Source organism: Rattus norvegicus, chromosome 2 (genome assembly GCF_036323735.1).
Source record: "Rattus norvegicus strain BN/NHsdMcwi chromosome 2, GRCr8, whole genome shotgun sequence".
Lineage (NCBI taxonomy): Eukaryota > Metazoa > Chordata > Mammalia > Rodentia > Muridae > Rattus > Rattus norvegicus.
The window spans coordinates 150,777,246-150,796,423 of NC_086020.1; the positions used below are offsets into that span (position 1 = coordinate 150,777,246).

General features: G+C 38.5%; 1 protein-coding gene across 1 annotated transcript in view; it reads right to left on the minus strand.

Annotated features, from left to right (window-relative positions):
- Positions 1-636: 636 nt before the first annotated feature.
- The window catches only part of Vom2r46 (vomeronasal 2 receptor, 46), a 39,155-nt gene continuing 20,613 nt past the window's right edge, over positions 637-19,178 (minus strand). The window contains exons 5-6 of the mRNA NM_001099502.2: positions 3,024-3,147; positions 637-1,682 (exon numbers count right to left, since the gene is read on the minus strand). Coding sequence (NP_001092972.2) covers positions 703-1,682; positions 3,024-3,147 — 1,104 coding nt within the window. The 3' untranslated portion in view covers positions 637-702. The remainder of the gene's footprint in view (positions 1,683-3,023; positions 3,148-19,178) is intronic.

Sequence of the window (19,178 nt, forward strand, 5' to 3'; positions counted from 1 at the left end):
TCTATCTATCTACCATCTCTAAGCTACCTACATCTATATGTTATTTATCTAGAATAGGACATTGAAAACATTTTAAAACACTCTACAGTACAATTAAATTCTACTTTACTCTGCAAAATTTCATGCCAAATATCCCTGAACATTTCCCTCCAAACTAGCATCTTTCTTGTTCTGGGTAATGGTTAGGTTAATTTGAAATCAAGATCTTTTCTATTGAAGACACTTAACTGCTATGCTGTCGTCTTAATCTCCCTTGTTTTCCTTTCTTAGAAGAATGTTTTAAAACTGACATTTTCCTAGTTATAGAAAAAATGTGACACATAGGATTTCCTAGAAAATTCCAGGGCAGGCAGCTTTGAGAAGTTTTTCTTTTCCTTTAAAGAAGAAAATAAACTCTAAAAATATCTTCTTGAGCTTCTTCTTACTATTTTAGATAATTAATATCTGTTATAGCCTCTACTCTAAAATCACCATAAAATGTTCTAATGAAATAGTATCCAATTTCAATGATGTCATATTATAATCCTTGCCATATGGCATTTAATAGAATAAGATTTTACTTACTATGCTAAGATTATATTATAAATGACCAAATTCCCAAAATTATCCCTGAGCATCAATATCTGCTTTAAAAATCAACATTAAGAAGCAAATTGATCTAGGTCATTATCCACCTTTGCATGTCACTTGGAGCTCACAGTTCTACTCATCCAGAACAGTGGAGACTGTGGTGTTAAGCTCACTGCTCACAGAGGTTGAGGCCAGCTGGATGCTCCTGTCAACAGTGGGGACTCTTCCACCAACAGTTTCATCGGTATTCCTCTTTGGCCTTAGCAAGATAATGAAACACTTGGGAAGAAATATGCAGCCTAACAAGCCATAGCTGGATGCCAAAATGGCAAATATTTCCACAGCCACTTTGAATTTCCCTTTGGTGCTCAAGTAAGCAGGAACAAAAGAGATCCAGACAATGAAAAAGACCAGCATCCCAAAAGTGATACATTTCCCTTCATAATAGTTATCTGGCAGCTTGCGAGCCACAAAGGTTGTAAGGAAACACAGTAGAGCCAGAAGGACATCAAAGGCAAATATAGAGCAAAGAAACTCTATAGAACCTTCATTGCATTCAAAGATGATCTTTACATTCTGAGGTTCAATGTTCTTGACCATCCTTGGAGGCTTCAACATCAAGTAAGCTGTGCATACACCAATCTCCCCTACAACACAGATCAACACAATGAGTTTACGAAAAATAGGATGCATGGATATAAGCCGGGTTTTGGATTTTGAAATCCTGTAGGCAAAAAAGAGTGAAATAGTCTTTCCAAGAATGGAAGACAGACAAAGGCAAAATCCCAGTGCCAGAGTGACCTGGCGGGCCATGCAGGTCCAATTGTATGGTTTGCCTATGAACAGAATGGATGAGAGCACCGTGATAACCAGGGACATCTGAATGAGGAAGCTCAGCTCCTGGTCATTGGCTTTTGCCAATGGAGTATGCCTATGGATCACATACACAACAGTGACTGCCAAGGCCACAAGTGCTCCAAATATTGAAAGGATGACAAGTGCATAGCCCAGAGCCTCCTCATAAGCAAGGAATTCCACAAGTTTTGGCACACACTTGTTCTTCTGTGGATTGGACCAGTTATCTTCACCACATGGGTCACATAGTCTTTGGCCTATTGAGAAAAGAATAAGTAGATAATTGACAATTAATTTCAATAAATTTGTCATATTTAACAGTGAATAGTCTAGGGCAGTTAAAGACCTGAACAGTGTTTACTGGAAATCTACTATACAATTTATATAATATCTTAAAATTACAATCATAAAAGTGGCCTTGGTGCAGATGCTGTGATAGATTCTCAGTTGTTTTCAACATCAGGAAGTGATCACATCTCAACTTGATCTTTTGGGATTCTTTTTTTTTTTCTATTGATAAGTTCCTTTCTTTCTCCTAAGTATATTGAATAAGAATGTCTCTGTCTTTATCAACTCAAGAATAGCCAAGTAATGAGAAACACAGCTTCTGAGAGGAAACAATCAAAACAACTAGCACACAGCTGGTTAAAACCCTAGCATTTTCATTCTCTCATGTATTATCCCCTCATGGATGAGAATTATGTATTTGCCTACTCTAAATCACCCAACAGTTAATGCTTAGTCATTGAGTGATGAGGTTGATGATTTAAAGGAAAACAGAACCACCATTTCTGGTCCCTGAAATTAAAAAGCTAATTCAGAGCAAGCATTGGTTAACAAGGAAAAGCTAATCGTGTCCATATTATGGAAGATGATAGAATGAGTTGACTCAGTGTTAATTTAAAGATTTGGGCAAAACAAAATATTTGCTTTCAACACCTCTGGTCTGGACCACTCTGGATGGAATTCTTGGTGGAGTGTATGGGACATTTAGCAAGGGAGTTGTGCAAGGCTCAGAGTGCTTTCTTTTGTCACAGACCATTTTACTATTTTACATGATTACTCTTGTGGACCATGCGACAAAAGACAAGTGAATCTTAGTTTCTTCAACAAAAACATAAATAGAAATATAAATAAGTCTGCTTTAATATAGTTGTAGATGTCAAACCTGCCTATGTCACCTCTACTGAGAAGCAACTGAGCTGTATTTTATAGTAGTCCAAGCTGTAACCAATGTGCAATGCATGTGTCTTCAGGGCTTAGTACCTTAGGACAATTTGAAGACTTTTCTACAACTACTGTTAGTGTTCATTCTGGTTCAAATACAAATACTTAGAAGATTTTATGAATTTATTCATATTTCATATTTTATATTTTTTGGTGTTTCCTTATGTACATGCTTCTAGGTCTTTTACAACTGTAGTAGAGAAAGCAATATTATCCTTCATTCATACTGCACAGAATATTTAATAATTTAATAGATTTAAATTATTTTGCCATACATTGCTAATAACTTTTACAAAAATGACTTCAGGATTTCTGTGAGGAAATGTTTAATCTATTTTCATTATTATTCCTGAAAAAGTGACTATCTCTACCTGGTTTCTCTGACACATATCCATCCTCACATGGGATGCAATCAAAGCAGCATAGAGGTTGCCCTGGGCGATTTTTCCTCCTGGTCCCTGGAGAACACACTTTTGTGCAGACTGAATCTGGAAGCTAGAGGAAACACAGAAGGTGGACATAACAAGACCTTGAAACATATCCACTTTTGAAATGGAGAACGTCTTGATTTGCATATCCCTGTAGACATGTGTCCCATTTATAAAGAAGATGAACCCAGTATACTAAGCAAAGATAGCAGACAATGCATAATAATATGGAGAGCCTCATATGGAGAACTTCATCTAAAGGAGAGTCTTGTGATTGACTCTGGAAATGCCAAATAATCTCTAATGACAGATCTTCATCACCTTAGTGATAAATACCAAACTATTTTCACATATGTTCATTTAGATGTAACAGCTTTCTAAGAGTGTTTCTGGTTTGATGAGAGCTGTGATACCAATAACCATCTTTAGCTCCTGAAGGATATTTTCTTCAGTAATAGCACCCCAAAATATTTTTTATTGTACTTAGACACTCAGTGGTTGGCACAAAATGAAAAAGTGAATGATCTGTTCCATGTGAACTATTAATGTAGACAGTTAATGTAGAGAAAGCTTAGCTTGGCATGTTTTGTTGTACACGACATTTAGAGATTTCTGTCGCAATTACAGGTCTCTTTGTGTTTTTATATTCTACATAGATGTGCACCTGAAATTCATATTAACCTAAGCATTTACATATTAATCTCAGGAGATAAATATTTACAAACGATGAAATATCTTTTGTGACTAATGCTTAGTGACACCTTATACAAACTAGTAAGACCTCAGCTCAGAAAACAAAACCAAAACCAAACTGAAAACAAAACAAAATCCTAGAACAGTGAGGCCTACAGTGCCCTAAACTGTTTCATACATAATACGCATTTTTGTGCTCTTTATGAAATTTAAATTTGTGTGAAATACATATAAATCAGCCTCATTAAATGAAAATAATGTCAATATCGGCCTCTTCTGAATTCCATAGCCTGAAGACAATGGTAGAAAAAGACTTTCCCTCTTGCAAAGGCTATGCCAGCATTTGAAACCTTGGGACCATGAGGGACCTAGAATCCAATAAACCAAACCAGTATTCAAAACTCCTGAGACTATGCCTATTTCCAGAAGCCTAGAGCCAACAGGAACCCCAAATGCAAAACTCCAGAAGTTACACAGGTCCCTAAAACCCACTGGAGTGGTACTACTAGACTTAAGGACTCTCTGATAACTACAACCATAGGTTCTTCAAGGCAGAAGATTACAAAGGAAACAAAGCAAGGGAAAATCATCCTCTTAATAAGATAAAGTCAAAATTGGCCCCTAACCCTATGCAATCCCCAAACCCAGATTAGTATAGTCTGCTGTAAGAAACAAGCAAAAACACCCAAGGCAATATGGTACCAGTAGAGCCCATTTATCCTTCTCCAGCAAACCCTGGATATTAGTAACACAGCTCAAGCTCAAGGAAAAGACCTTATTGGATTTAAAATATTAAATCCAATCTTATGAAGATGATTCAAGGCCTTAAAGAGGAAATGAAGAAGTCCCTTAGGGAAACCCAGGAAAACAGAGAACATTTATGGGCTACAAGAAACTCAACCATTAGTTAAAAGCATATATAGACTATACCTAGGACCCCCTCATATACATGGGAGATATGAAGAATGTTCTTTTTGTGGGTTCCCCAAAAACTGGAGTGAGGACTTTCCCTGACTCTGTTGATTGCCTATGGATTCCATTCCCCTAACTGGGCTGCCTTATCTGGCTTCAGTGAGTGAGGGCGTGCATAATTCTGTAGTAACTTAATTTAGAAGTTGGTTTGTACCCAGTTACCTCTTTTCAAAAGAGAAAGGAACAGGGGATAATAGGAGTGTTTAAGTGAAGGGGTGAATAAGAGATGAGGACATGCTATGATTTGGATGTAAAGTGAATAAATGAATAAATGAATAAATAAATATGTACATAAATGAATACATATCAAAAGAAATCTAGAAAAACACAATTAAGTATGAGAAATGAATAAACATAGTCAAGACCTCAAAATAGAAATGTCTATGCCTCAAATGCAAGAGTACACATGTTTGTAAAGGAAAACAGTTTCTAAATTATTATTTAAGATTATTTATGAGCTCTCTGCTCCCAGACCCGGTGAGAGAGAGACCCAACCGCCTGGTCAGGTGGGCACTCCTGAGGCTGCAGAGCGGAAGAGACCACCAACACTGCTCACCCCTGCCCACATCCCTGGCCCAAGAGGAAACTGTATAAGGCCTCTGGGCTCCCGTGGGGGAGGGCCCAGGAGCGGCAGGACCCCTTCCGAAGACACCGCCGGACCCTGAAGGAAACAGACCGGATAAACAGTTCTCTGCACCCAAATCCCGTGGGAGGGAGAGCTAAACCTTCAGAGAGGCAGACAGGCCTGGGAAACCAGAAGTGACTGCTCCCTGCACACACATCTCGGACGCCAGAGGAAAAAGCCAAAGACCATCTGGAACCCTGGTGCACTGAAGCTCCCGGAAGGGGCGGCACAGGTCTTCCTGGTTGCTGCCGCTGCAGAGAGCCCCTGGACAGCACCCCACGAGCAAACCTGAGCCTCGGGACCACAGGTAAGATCAAATTTTCTGCTGCAAGAAAGCTGCCTGGTGAACTCAAGACACAGGCCCACAGGAACAGCTGAAGACCTGTAGAGAGGAAAAACTACACGCCCGAAAGCAGAACACTCTGTCCCCATAACTGACTGAAAGAGAGGAAAACAGGTCTACAGCACTCCTGACACACAGGCTTATAGGACAGTCTAGCCACTGTCAGAAATAGCAGAACAAAGTAACACTAGAGATAATCTGATGGCGAGAGGCAAGCGCAGGAACCCAAGCAACAGAAACCAAGACTACATGCCATCATCGGAGCCCAATTCTCCCACCAAAACAAACATGGAATATCCAAACACACAAGAAAAGCAAGATCTAATTTCAAAATCATATTTGATCATGATGCTGGAGGACTTCAGGAAAGACCTGAACACACTTAGGGAAGCACAGGAAAACATTAATAAACAAGTAAAAGCCTACAGAGAGGAATCGCAAAAATCCCTGAAAGAATTCCAGGAAAACACAATCAAACAGTTGAAGGAATTAAAAATGGAAATAGAAGCAATCAAGAAAGAACACATGGAAACAACCCTGGATATAGAAAACCAAAAGAAGAGACAAGGAGCTGTAGATACAAGCTTCACCAACAGAATACAAGAGATGGAAGAGAGAATCTCAGGAGCAGAAGATTCCATAGAAATCATTGACTCAACTGTCAAAGATAATGTAAAGCAGAAAAAGCTACTGGTCCAAAACATACAGGAAATCCAGGACTCAATGAGAAGATCAAACCTAAGGATAATAGGTATAGAAGAGAGTGAAGACTCCCAGCTCAAAGGACCAGTAAATATCTTCAACAAAATCATAGAAGAAAACTTCCCTAACCTAAAAAAAGAGATACCCATAGACATACAGGAAGCCTACAGAACTCCAAATAGATTGGACCAGAAAAGAAACACCTCCCGCCACATAATTGTCAAAACACCAAACGCACAAAATAAAGAAAGAATATTAAAAGCAGTAAGGGAAAAAGGTCAAGTAACATATAAAGGGAGACCTATCAGAATCACACCAGACTTCTCGCCAGAAACTATGAAGGCCAGAAGATCCTGGACTGATGTTATACAGACCCTAAGAGAACACAAATGCCAGCCCAGATTACTGTATCCAGCAAAACTCTCAATTAACATTGATGGAGAAACCAAGATATTCCATGACAAAACCAAATTTACACAATATCTTTCTACAAATCCAGCACTACAAAGGATAATAAATGGTAAAGCCCAACATAAGGAGGCAAGCTATACCCTAGAAGAAGCAAGAAACTAATCGTCTTGGCAACAAAACAAAGAGAATGAAAGCACACAAACATAACCTCACATCAAATATGAATATAACGGGAAGCAATAATCACTATTCCTTAATATCTCTCAATATCAATGGCCTCAACTCCCCAATAAAAAGACATAGATTAACAAACTGGATACGCAACGAGGACCCTGCATTCTGCTGCCTACAGGAAACACACCTCAGAGACAAAGACAGACACTACCTCAGAGTGAAAGGCTGGAAAACAACTTTCCAAGCAAATGGTCAGAAGAAGCAAGCTGGAGTATCCATTCTAATATCAAATAAAATCAATTTCCAACTAAAAGTCATCAAAAAAGATAAGGAAGGACACTTCATATTCATCAAAGGAAAAATCAACCAAGATGAACTCTCAATCCTAAATATCTATGCCCCAAATACAAGGGCACCTACATATGTAAAAGAAACCTTACTAAAGCTCAAAACACACATTGCACCTCACACAATAATAGTGGGAGATTTCAACACCCCACTCTCATCAATGGACAGATCATGGAAACAGAAATTAAACAGTGATGTAGACAGACTAAGAGAAGTCATGAGCCAAATGGACTTAACGGATATTTATAGAACATTCTATCCTAAAGCAAAAGGATATACCTTCTTCTCAGCTCCTCATGGTACTTTCTCCAAAATTGACCATATAATTGGTCAAAAAACGGGCCTCAACAGGTACAGAAAGATAGAAATAATCCCATGCGTGCTATCGGACCACCACGGCCTAAAACTGGTCTTCAATAACAATAAGGGAAGAATGCCCACATATACGTGGAAATTGAACAATGATCTACTCAATGATAACCTGGTCAAGGAAGAAATAAAGAAAGAAATTAAAAACTTTTTAGAATTTAATGAAAATGAAGATACAACATACTCAAACTTATGGGACACAATGAAAGCTGTGCTAAGAGGAAAACTCATAGCGCTGAGTGCCTGCAGAAAGAAACAGGAAAGAGCATATGTCAGCAGCTTGACAGCACACCTAAAAGCTCTAGAACAAAAAGAAGCAAATACACCCAGGAGGAGTAGAAGGCAGGAAATAATCAAACTCAGAGCTGAAATCAACCAAGTAGAAACAAAAAGGACCATAGAAAGAATCAACAGAACCAAAAGTTGGTTCTTTGAGAAAATCAACAAGATAGATAAACCCTTAGCCAGACTAATGAGAGGACACAGAGAGTGTGTCCAAATTAACAAAATCAGAAATGAAAAGGGAGACATAACTACAGATTCGGAGGAAATTCAAAAAATCATCAGATCTTACTATAAAAACCTATATTCAACAAAATTTGAAAATCTGCAGGAAATGGACAATTTCCTAGACAGATACCAGGTATCGAAGTTAAATCAGGAACAGATAAACCAGTTAAACAACCCCATAACTCCTAAGGAAATAGAAGCAGTCATTAAAGGTCTCCCAACCAAAAAGAGCCCAGGTCCAGATGGGTTTAGTGCAGAATTCTATCAAACCTTCATAGAAGACCTCATACCAATATTATCCAAACTATTCCACAAAATTGAAACAGATGGAGCCCTACCGAATTCCTTCTATGAAGCCACAATTACTCTTATACCTAAACCACACAAAGACACAACAAAGAAAGAGAACTTCAGACCAATTTCCCTTATGAATATCGACGCAAAAATACTCAATAAAATTCTGGCAAACCGAATTCAAGAGCACATCAAAACAATCATCCACCATGATCAAGTAGGCTTCATCCCAGGCATGCAGGGATGGTTTAATATACGGAAAACCATCAACGTGATCCATTATATAAACAAACTGAAAGAACAGAACCACATGATCATTTCATTAGATGCTGAGAAAGCATTTGACAAAATTCAACACCCCTTCATGATAAAAGTCCTGGAAAGAATAGGAATTCAAGGCCCATACCTAAACATAGTAAAAGCCATATACAGCAAACCAGTTGCTAACATTAAACTAAATGGAGAGAAACTTGAAGCAATCCCACTAAAATCAGGGACTAGACAAGGCTGCCCACTCTCTCCCTACTTATTCAATATAGTTCTTGAAGTTCTAGCCAGAGCAATCAGACAACAAAAGGAGATCAAAGGGATACAGATCGGAAAAGAAGAGGTCAAAATATCACTATTTGCAGATGACATGATAGTATATTTAAGTGATCCCAAAAGTTCCACCAGAGAACTACTAAAGCTGATAAACAACTTCAGCAAAGTGGCTGGGTATAAAATTAACTCAAATAAATCAGTTGCCTTCCTCTATACAAAAGAGAAACAAGCCGAGAAAGAAATTAGGGAAACGACACCCTTCATAATAGACCCAAATAATATAAAGTACCTCGGTGTGACTTTAACCAAGCAAGTAAAAGATCTGTACAATAAGAACTTCAAGACACTGAGGAAAGAAATTGAAGAAGACCTCAGAAGATGGAAAGATCTCCCATGCTCATGGATTGGCAGGATTAATATGGTAAAAATGGCCATCTTACCAAAAGCAATCTACAGATTCAATGCAATCCCCATCAAAATACCAATCCAATTCTTCAAAGAGTTAGACAGAACAATTTGCAAATTCATCTGGAATAACAAAAAACCCAGGATAGCTAAAGCTATCCTCAACAATAAAAGGACTTCAGGGGGAATCACTATCCCTGAACTCAAGCAGTATTACAGAGCAATAGTGATAAAAACTGCATGGTATTGGTACAGAGACAGACAGATAGACCAATGGAATAGAATTGAAGACCCAGAAATGAACCCACACACCTATGGTCACTTGATTTTTGACAAAGGAGCCAAAACCATCCAATGGAAAAAAGATAGTATTTTCAGCAAATGGTGCTGGTTCAACTGGAGGGCAACATGTAGAAGAATGCAGATCGATCCATCCTTATCACCCTGTACAAAGCTTAAGTCCAAGTGGATCAAGGACCTCCACATCAAACCAGACACACTCAAACTAATAGAAGAAAAACTAGGGAAGCATCTGGAACACATGGGCACTGGAAAAAATTTCCTGAACAAAACACCAATGGCTTATGCTCTAAGATCAAGAATCGACAAATGGGATCTCATAAAACTGCAAAGCTTTTGTAAGGCAAAGGACCATGTGGTTAGGACAAATCGGCAACCAACAGATTGGGAAAAGATCTTTACCAATCCTACAACAGATAGAGGCCTTATATCAAAAATATACAAAGAACTCAAGAAGTTAGACCGCAGGGAGACAAATAACCCTATTAAAAATGGGGTTCAGAGCTAAACAAAGAATTCACAGCTGAGGAATGCCGAATGGCTGAGAAACACCTAAAGAAATGTTCAACATCTTTAGTCATAAGGGAAATGCAAATCAAAACAACCCTGAGATTTCACCTCACACCAGTGCGATTGGCTAAGATCAAAAACTCAGGTGACAGCAGATGCTGGCGAGGATGTGGAGAAAGAGGAACACTCCTCCATTGTTGGTGGGATTGCAGACTGGTAAAACCATTCTGGAAATCAGTCTGGAGGTTCCTCAGAAAATTGGACATTGAACTGCCTGAGGATCCAGCTATACCTCTCTTGGGCATATACCCAAAAGATGCCTCAACATATAAAAGAGACACGTGCTCCACTATGTTCATCGCAGCCTTATTTATAATAGCCAGAAGCTGGAAAGAACCCAGATGCCCTTCAACAGAGGAATGGATACAGAAAATGTGGTACATCTACACAATGGAATATTACTCAGCTATCAAAAACAACGAGTTTATGAAATTCGTAGGCAAATGGTTGGAACTGGAAAATATCATCCTGAGTGAGCTAACCCAATCACAGAAAGACATACATGGTATGCACTCATTGATAAGTGGCTATTAGCCCAAATGCTTGAATTACCCTAGATCCCTAGAACAAACGAAACTCAAGACGGATGATCAAAATGTGAATGCTTCACTCCTTCTTTAAATGAGGAAAAAGAATACCCTTGGCAGGGAAGGGAGAGGCAAAGATTAAAACAGAGACTGAAGGAACACCCATTCAGAGCCTGCCCCACAGGTGGCCCATACATATACAGCCACCCAATTAGACAAGATGGATGAAGCAAAGAAGTGCAGACCGACAGGAGCCGGATGTAGATCGCTCCTGAGAGACACAGCCAGAATACAGCAAATATAGAGGCGAATGCCAGCAGCAAACCACTGAACTGAGAATAGGTCCCCTATTGAAGGAATCAGAGAAAGAACTGGAAGAGCTTGAAGGGGCTCGAGACCCCAAAAGTACAACAATGCCAAGCAACCAGAGCTTCCAGGGACTAAGCCACTACCTAAAGACTATACATGGACTGACCCTGGACTCTGACCCCATAGGTAGCAATGAATATCCTAGTAAGAGCACCAGTGGAAGGGGAAGCCCTGGGTCCTGCTAAGACTGAACCCACAGTGAACTAGTCTATGGGGGGAGGGCGGCAATGGGGGGAGGGTTGGGAGGGGAACACCCATAAGGAAGGGGAGGGGGGAGGGGGATGTTTGCCCGGAAACCGGGAAGGGGAATAACACTCGAAATGTATATAAGAAATACTCAAGTTAATAAAAAAAAAAAAAGAAAAAAAAAGATTATTTATACACTGAACCCCATACATTAACTGAGGGAGTTGTCAATACCACACTCTCACCAATGGATAAAGCATCTGGAGGGAAACTAAATACAGAAACAATGGAAGTAACATATGTTTGGACACAAAAAGCCCTAACAGGTATCTGCAGAACATTTCATGCAAACACAAAGGATATATCTTCTTCTCAGCAAACCATAGAGCATTCTTCAAATTGAATACATCCTTGTTCACAAAGCAAATCTCAAATATGAGAATATTGAAATCATCTCATGTGTCTTATCAGACCACAATGAATTGATGCAGGATTTTAATAAAAATACAAACAATAGAAAGTTTACAACCTCAAGGAAACTGAACAACTCTCTAATGAATGACCACAGGATCAAGTAAGAAATAAAGAAATTAAAGACTTGCTAGAACTCAATGAAAAAGAATTTGCAACATACCCAAAACGTATAGAACACAATGAAAGCAGTTATAAGAGGAAGTCATAGGATTAACTGCCTTCATAAAGTAATCAGAAAGATGCCATGCTAGTAAATTAACAGCATACAGGAATACTCCTACACAACAAGAAGCAAATACACCCACGAGGATTTGAAGGCGATGAAATAAAGAGTTAGTTCTTTGAGAAAAATATACAAGACAGACAGACCATTATCCAAACTAGTTATTTGGCAGAGAGATAATATCCAAATAAACAAAATCAGAAATGAAAATTAAACTATAATACCAGACACTGAGAAAATTCACTGATCATTATGTCATATTATGAAATTCAATTCCATAGAACTGGAATATGTAAGAGAAATGCACAAATTTCTTGAAAAATACCACTTACCAAAGTTAAATCAAGAGTAAATAAACATTTTAAATAGATACACAGATCGAGTCATTAATGTTTTCCATCAAAAAAAAGAAAGAAAGAAACAGTGAAAGAAAGAAAAAAAGAAAGAAAGAAAGAAAGACCTCAGGGTCAAAGATTTTTGTACAAAATTCTACATGAGTTTCAAAGAAGAGCTAATGTTTATTTCTGAAATTATTCCACAAAACAAAAACTGGAAACCACAATCACCCTGATACTGAAAACAAAGAAAGCCTCAAAAATGAAATATACACCAATATTCCTCATGTACACATGCAAAAATATGTACTAAATGTTTGCAAACCAAATTCAAGAGTATGTCAAATATATCCTTCAACATGATCAAATAGGCTTCATCCCAGGGACAAAGGTATGTTTTAGTATGTGAAAATCTGTCCATGTTAACTACCATGTAAATAAACTGAAAGAAAAACAACATGATCATTTCACTAGATGCTGAAAAATGCCTTTTGAAAGAACCCAACACGAGGCACTTCTGGTTGTTGCACTCACAGAGAGCTGAAACCTAGCTCTGAGGAGCGTCTTCAGGCCCGAGGCCAGAAGTAAGACCAACTTTTCTGCTCCAAGTGACCTGCCTGGTGGACTCAGGACACACAAGGCCAAAATTCCTCTGGGACTGGACACTTCTGGTTTCTAGCTGGCACCAGAACCTCGCTGATCCAGGCCCACAGCTACCTGCTTCAAAAACCCCTCGGGAGATAGAGCTCATCGCCCAGATGTGTGGGCATTCCTGAGACTGCTTACCTTTGCCCACATTCCTGGCCCAAGAGGAAACTGTAGAGGGCCACTGGGAACAGGAAGATAGGGGCACTCAAGTTGCAGGAGCCCTGCAGTCTAGACTATGCCCGGATATGAAGGGACCTGGTCAAACAGCTACCTGCACCCAAATCCAGGGAGAGGAAGAGCAGGACCTTCATAGGGGAAGACACACCTGGGAAGTCAGAGGTTCTCTCTGCCCACATTTCTGACTGTAGAGGAAAACACCTAGTGCCATGTGGGGCCCCCATGCACAGGGAGACAGGAGAAGGCAGGGCAGGCCCTTCTGGTTGTGGCCTCACAGAGCTAAAACCCAAACACGAGGAGTGACTTCAGGCCTGAGACCAGAGGTAAGACCAACTTTTCTGCTCCAAGTGAACTGCCTGGTGGACTCAGGACACACGTCCATGGGAACAGCTGAAAACCAGTAGAGAGGAATGACTACACACCTGAATCTAGAACACTTCGTTCCCATAACAGGCTGAGAGAAAACAGGAAAACAGGTCTACAGCACTACTGACACACAGAAATATAGGATGGTCAAGCCACTGTCAGAAATAGCAAAACAAGGTAACACCAGAGACAACTTGATGGCAAGAGGCAAGCACAGGAACCCAAGCAACAGAAACAAAGACTGCATGGCATCATCAGAGCCCAATTCTCCCATCAAAGCAAACACTGAATATCCAAACACACCAGAAAAGCAAGATCTAGATTTAAAATCATATTTGATCATGATGCTGGAGGACTTCAAGAAAGACATGAAGAACTCCCTTAGAGAAACGGAGGAAAACATAAATAAGCAAGTAGAAGCCTCTAGAGAGGAATCACAAAAATCCCTAAAAGAATTCCAGGAAAACACAATCAAGCAGGTGAAGGAATTAAAAATGGAAATAGAAGCAATAAAGAAAGGACACAGGGAAACAACCCTGGATATAGAAAACCAAAGGAAGAGACAAGGAACCGTAGATTCAAGCATCACCAACAGAATACAAGACATAGAAGAGAGAATTTTAGGAGCAGAAGATTCCATAGAAATAATCGACACAATGGTAAAAAAATAATGTAAAACAGAAAAAGCTACTGGTACAAAACATACAGGAAATCCAGGACTCAATGAGAAGATCAAACCTAAGGATAATAGGTATAGAAGAGAGTGAAGACTCCCAGCTCAAAGGACCAGTAAATATCTTCAACAAAATCATAGAAGAAAACTTCCCTAACCTAAAGAAAGAGGTGCCCATAAACATACAAGGAGCCTACAGAACTCCAAATAGATTGGACCAGAAAAGAAAATCCTCCCATCACATAATAGTCAAAACACCAAATGCACAAAATAAAGAAAGAATATTAAAAGCAGTAAGGGAAAAAGGTCAAGTAACATATAAAGGCAGACCTATCAGAAATACATGAGCCTTCTCACCAGAGACTATGAAAGCCAGAAGGTCCTGGACAGATGTCATACAGACCCTAAGAACACACAAATGCCAGGCCAGGTTACTATATCCAGCAAAATTCTCAATTAATATAGATGGAGAAATCAATATATTCCATGACAAAACCAAATTTACACAATATTTTACCACAAATCCAGCCCTGAAAAGCCTAATAAATTAATAAATTGTAAAGCCTACAGGAAACACACCTCAGAGACAAAAAACAAACCCTACCTCAGAGTGAAAGGCAAGAAAACAACTTTCCAAGCCAATGGTCTGAAGAAGCAAGCTAGAGCAGGCAGTCTAATATGGAATAAAATCGATTTTCGACCAAAAATCATCAAAAAAGGTAAGAAGGACACTTCATATTCACTAAGGGAAAAATCCACCTAGACAAACTCTCAATCTTAAATATCTATGCTCCAAATACAAAGGCACCTACATACATAAAAGAAACCTTACTAAAGTTCAAAGCACACATTGCACCTCACACAATAAGGAGATTTTAGCTCCCACTCTCATCAATAGACAGATCATGCAAACAGAAATTAAACAGAGACATAGACAGACTAAGAGAAGTCATGAACCAAATGGATTTAACAGATATTTTAAAACATTCTATCCTAAAACAAAAGGATATACTTTCTTCTCAGCACCTCATGGTACTTTCTCCAAAAGTGACCAGATAATTGGTCATAAAATAGGCCTCAACAGGTACAAAAATAAAGCAATAATCCCATGTGTCCTATCATACCTTCAAGAGCTAAACCTGGTCTTCAATAACAATAAGGAAAGAATGCCCACATATACATAGAAGTTGAACAATGCTCTACTCAATGATAACCTGGTCAAGGAAGAAATAAGGAAAGAAATTAATTACTTCTTAGAATTTAATGAAAATAAAGGTACAACATACCCAAACTTATGGAACACAATGAAAGCTGAGCTAAGAGGAAAACCCATAGTTCTGAGTGCCTACAGAAAGAAACAGGAGAGAGCATATATCAGCAGCTTGACAGCACACCTAAAAGCTCTAGAACAAAAAGAAGCAAATACACCCAGGAGGAGTAGAAGGCAAGAAATAATCAAACTAAGAGCTGAAATCAACCAAGTAGAAACAAAAAGGACTATACAAAGAATCAACAGAACCTTCTTCTCGGCTCCTCATGGTACTTTCTCCAAAATTGACCATACAATTGGTCAAAAAATGGGCCTCAACAGGTACAGAAAGATAGAAATAATCCCATGCGTGCTATCAGACCACCACGGCTTAAAACTGGTCTTCAATAACAACAAGGGAAGAATGCCCACATATACGTGGAAATTGAACAATGCTCTACTCAACGATAACCTGGTCAAGGAAGAAATAAAGAAAGAAATTAAAGACTTCTTAGAATTTAATGAAAATGAGGTTGCAACATACCCAAACTTATGGGGCACAATGAAAGCTGTGCTGAAGAAATCTCATAGCTCGCAGTGTCTGCAGAAAGAAACAGGAGAGAGCATATATCAGCAGCTTGACAGCACACCTAAAAGCTCTAGGAAAAAAAGAAGTAAATACACCCAGGAGGAGTAGAAGGCAGGAAATAATCAAACTAAGAGCTGAAATCAAACAAATAGACCCAAAAAGGACTACAAAAAATCAACAGAAACAAAGCTGGTTCTTTGAGAAAATCAACAAGATAGATAAATCCTTAGCCAGACTAACTAGAGGACACAGAGAGTGTGTCCAAATAAACAAAATCAGAAATGAAAAGGGAGACATAACAACAGAATCAGAGGAAATTCAAAAAATCATCAAATCGTCCTACAAAAGCTTATATTCAGCAAAACTTGTAAATCTGGAGGAAATGGACAATTTCCTAGACAGATACCAGGTACCATACTTAAATCAGGAACCAATCTAAACAACTCCATAATTCCAAAAGAAATAGAAGCAGTCATTAAAAGTCTTCCAATCAAAAAGTTCCTAGGTCCAGATGGGTTCAGTGCAGAATTCTTTCAGACCTTCATAGAAGACCTTATAGCAATGCTATCCAAACCATTCCACAAAATGAAACAGATGGCGCGCTACTGAATTCTTTCTATGAAGCCACAATTACTCTTATACCTAAACCACACAAAGACCCAACAAAGAAAGAGAACTTCAGACCAATTTCCCTTCTGAATATCAATGCAAAGATACTCAATAAAATTCTTGCAAACTGAATCCAAGAACACATCAAAACAATCATCCGTCATGATCAAGTAGTCTTCATCCCAGGTATGAGGGGATGTTTTAATATACAGAAAACCATCAATGTAGTCCTCTATATAAACAAATTGAATGATAAAAACCACATGATCATTTCATTAGATCCTGAGAAAGCATTTGACAAAATTCAGCACCCCTTCATTATAAAAGTCCTGGAAAGACAGGAATTCAAGGCCTATAACTAAACATAGTAAAAGCCATATACAGCAAACCAGTAGTTAATTTAAACTAAATGAAGAGAAACTTGAAGCAATCCCACTAAAATCAGGGACTAGACAAGGCTCCCCACTCTCTCCCTACTTATTCAATATAGTTCTCGAAGTTCTAAGCAGAGCAATCAGACAACAAAAGGAGAACAAAGGGATACAGATTGGAAAATAAAAAGTCAAAATATCACTATTTGCAGATGATATGATAGTATATTTAAGTGATCCCAAAAGTTCCACTAGAGAACTACTAAACCCGATAAACATCTTCAACAATGTGGCTGTGTATAAAATTAACTCAAATAAATCCTTTGCCTTCCTGTACACAAAAGAGACAAAAGCCTAGAAAGAGATTAGGGAAATGACACCCTTCCTAATAGTCCCCAATAATATAAACTACCTCGGTATGACTTTAACCAAGCAAGTGAAAGATCTGTATGACAAGAACTTCCAGCCTATGAAGAAAGAAATTGAAGATCTCAGAAGATGGAAAATCTCCCATGCTCATGGATTGGCAGGATTAATATATTAAAAATGGCCATTTTACCAAAAGCGATCTACAGATTCAATGAAATCCCCATCAAAATTCCAATCCAATTCTTCTTAGAATTAGACAGAACAATTTGTAAATTCTTCTCAAATAATAAAAAACCCAGGATAGCTAAAAGTATCCTCATCAATTAAAGGACTTCCGGGGGAATCACTATCCATGAACTCAAGCAATATTACAGAGCAATAGTGATAAAAACTGTATGGTATTGGTACAGAGACAGACAGATAGACCAATGGAACAGAATTGAAGAAACAGAAACACACACCTATGGTTACTTGATTTTTGACAAAGGAGCCAAAACCATCCAATGGAAAAAAGATAGCATTTTCAGCAAATGGTGCTGGTTCAACTGGAGGTCAACATGTAGAAGAATGCAGATCGATCCATGCTTATCACCCTGTACAAAGCTAAAGTCCCAGTAGATCAAGGACCTTCACATCAAACCAGATACACTGAAACTAATAGAAGAAAAAGTGGTGAAGCATATAGATGGCTTATATTCTAAGATCAAGAATCAACAAATGGAATATCATAAAACTACAAAGCTTCTGTATGGCACAGGACACTGTTGTTAGGAGAAATGGCAACCAACAGATTGGGAAAAGATCTTTTCCAATCCTACAACAGATAGAGGGCTTATGTCCAAATATACAAAGAACTCACGAAGTTAGACTTCAGGGAGACAAAACAAAAAAAAAAAACAACTAAAAAAACAAACAAACAAAAAAAACCTAGTAAAAATGGGGTTCAAAGCTAAACAAAGAATTCACAGCTGAGTTTTCATGAACTCTAAGTAAGCAAGGGAAAGACATATATGACAAGAATTTGAAGTGTGTGTAAAAAGCAATACAAGAAGGTATCAGAAGATGGAATGTTAGGCCATATTCATTGATCAGTAGGATGAATATGGTAAAAAATGCTGTCATTCTCTCTAACCCTAGGACATTGCTTAAATATGTTTATAGTAGCTCTATTCAAAATAACCAGAAACAGCAAACAACATACATGTTCCTCAGCCAAAGAATGTATTAGGAAAATGGGGTAATTCTACTCAATGTGAGTATTGATCAACTATGGCACATTTGTAGCTGAAGACTGCCTAGTCTGGCCTGAATGAGGGAGCATACACTTAATCCTGTAGAAACTTGATGTCCCAGGAAAGGAGGTTCCTTGCAGGTATGAAATAGGGGTTGCTGCATGGGTGAGGCAAACTCTTTCAGAAGCAAAATGGATGGGAGATTGGGTGAAGAACTCAGGGAGAGCAGACCACAAAAGGGGGCAAAATTTGGAATGTAAATATACAAAACAATTTAATAAAAAATACAATGACATTAAAATTGGCCAATGGGTAGAGCTCAAAATAATCATCCTGAGTGTGATAAACCAAGCCAAAAAGACACTGATCGTATGTACTCACTTATTAGTGAATGTTAGTTTAAAGTAAATGATAACCACGCTTCAATCCAAAAACACAGGGC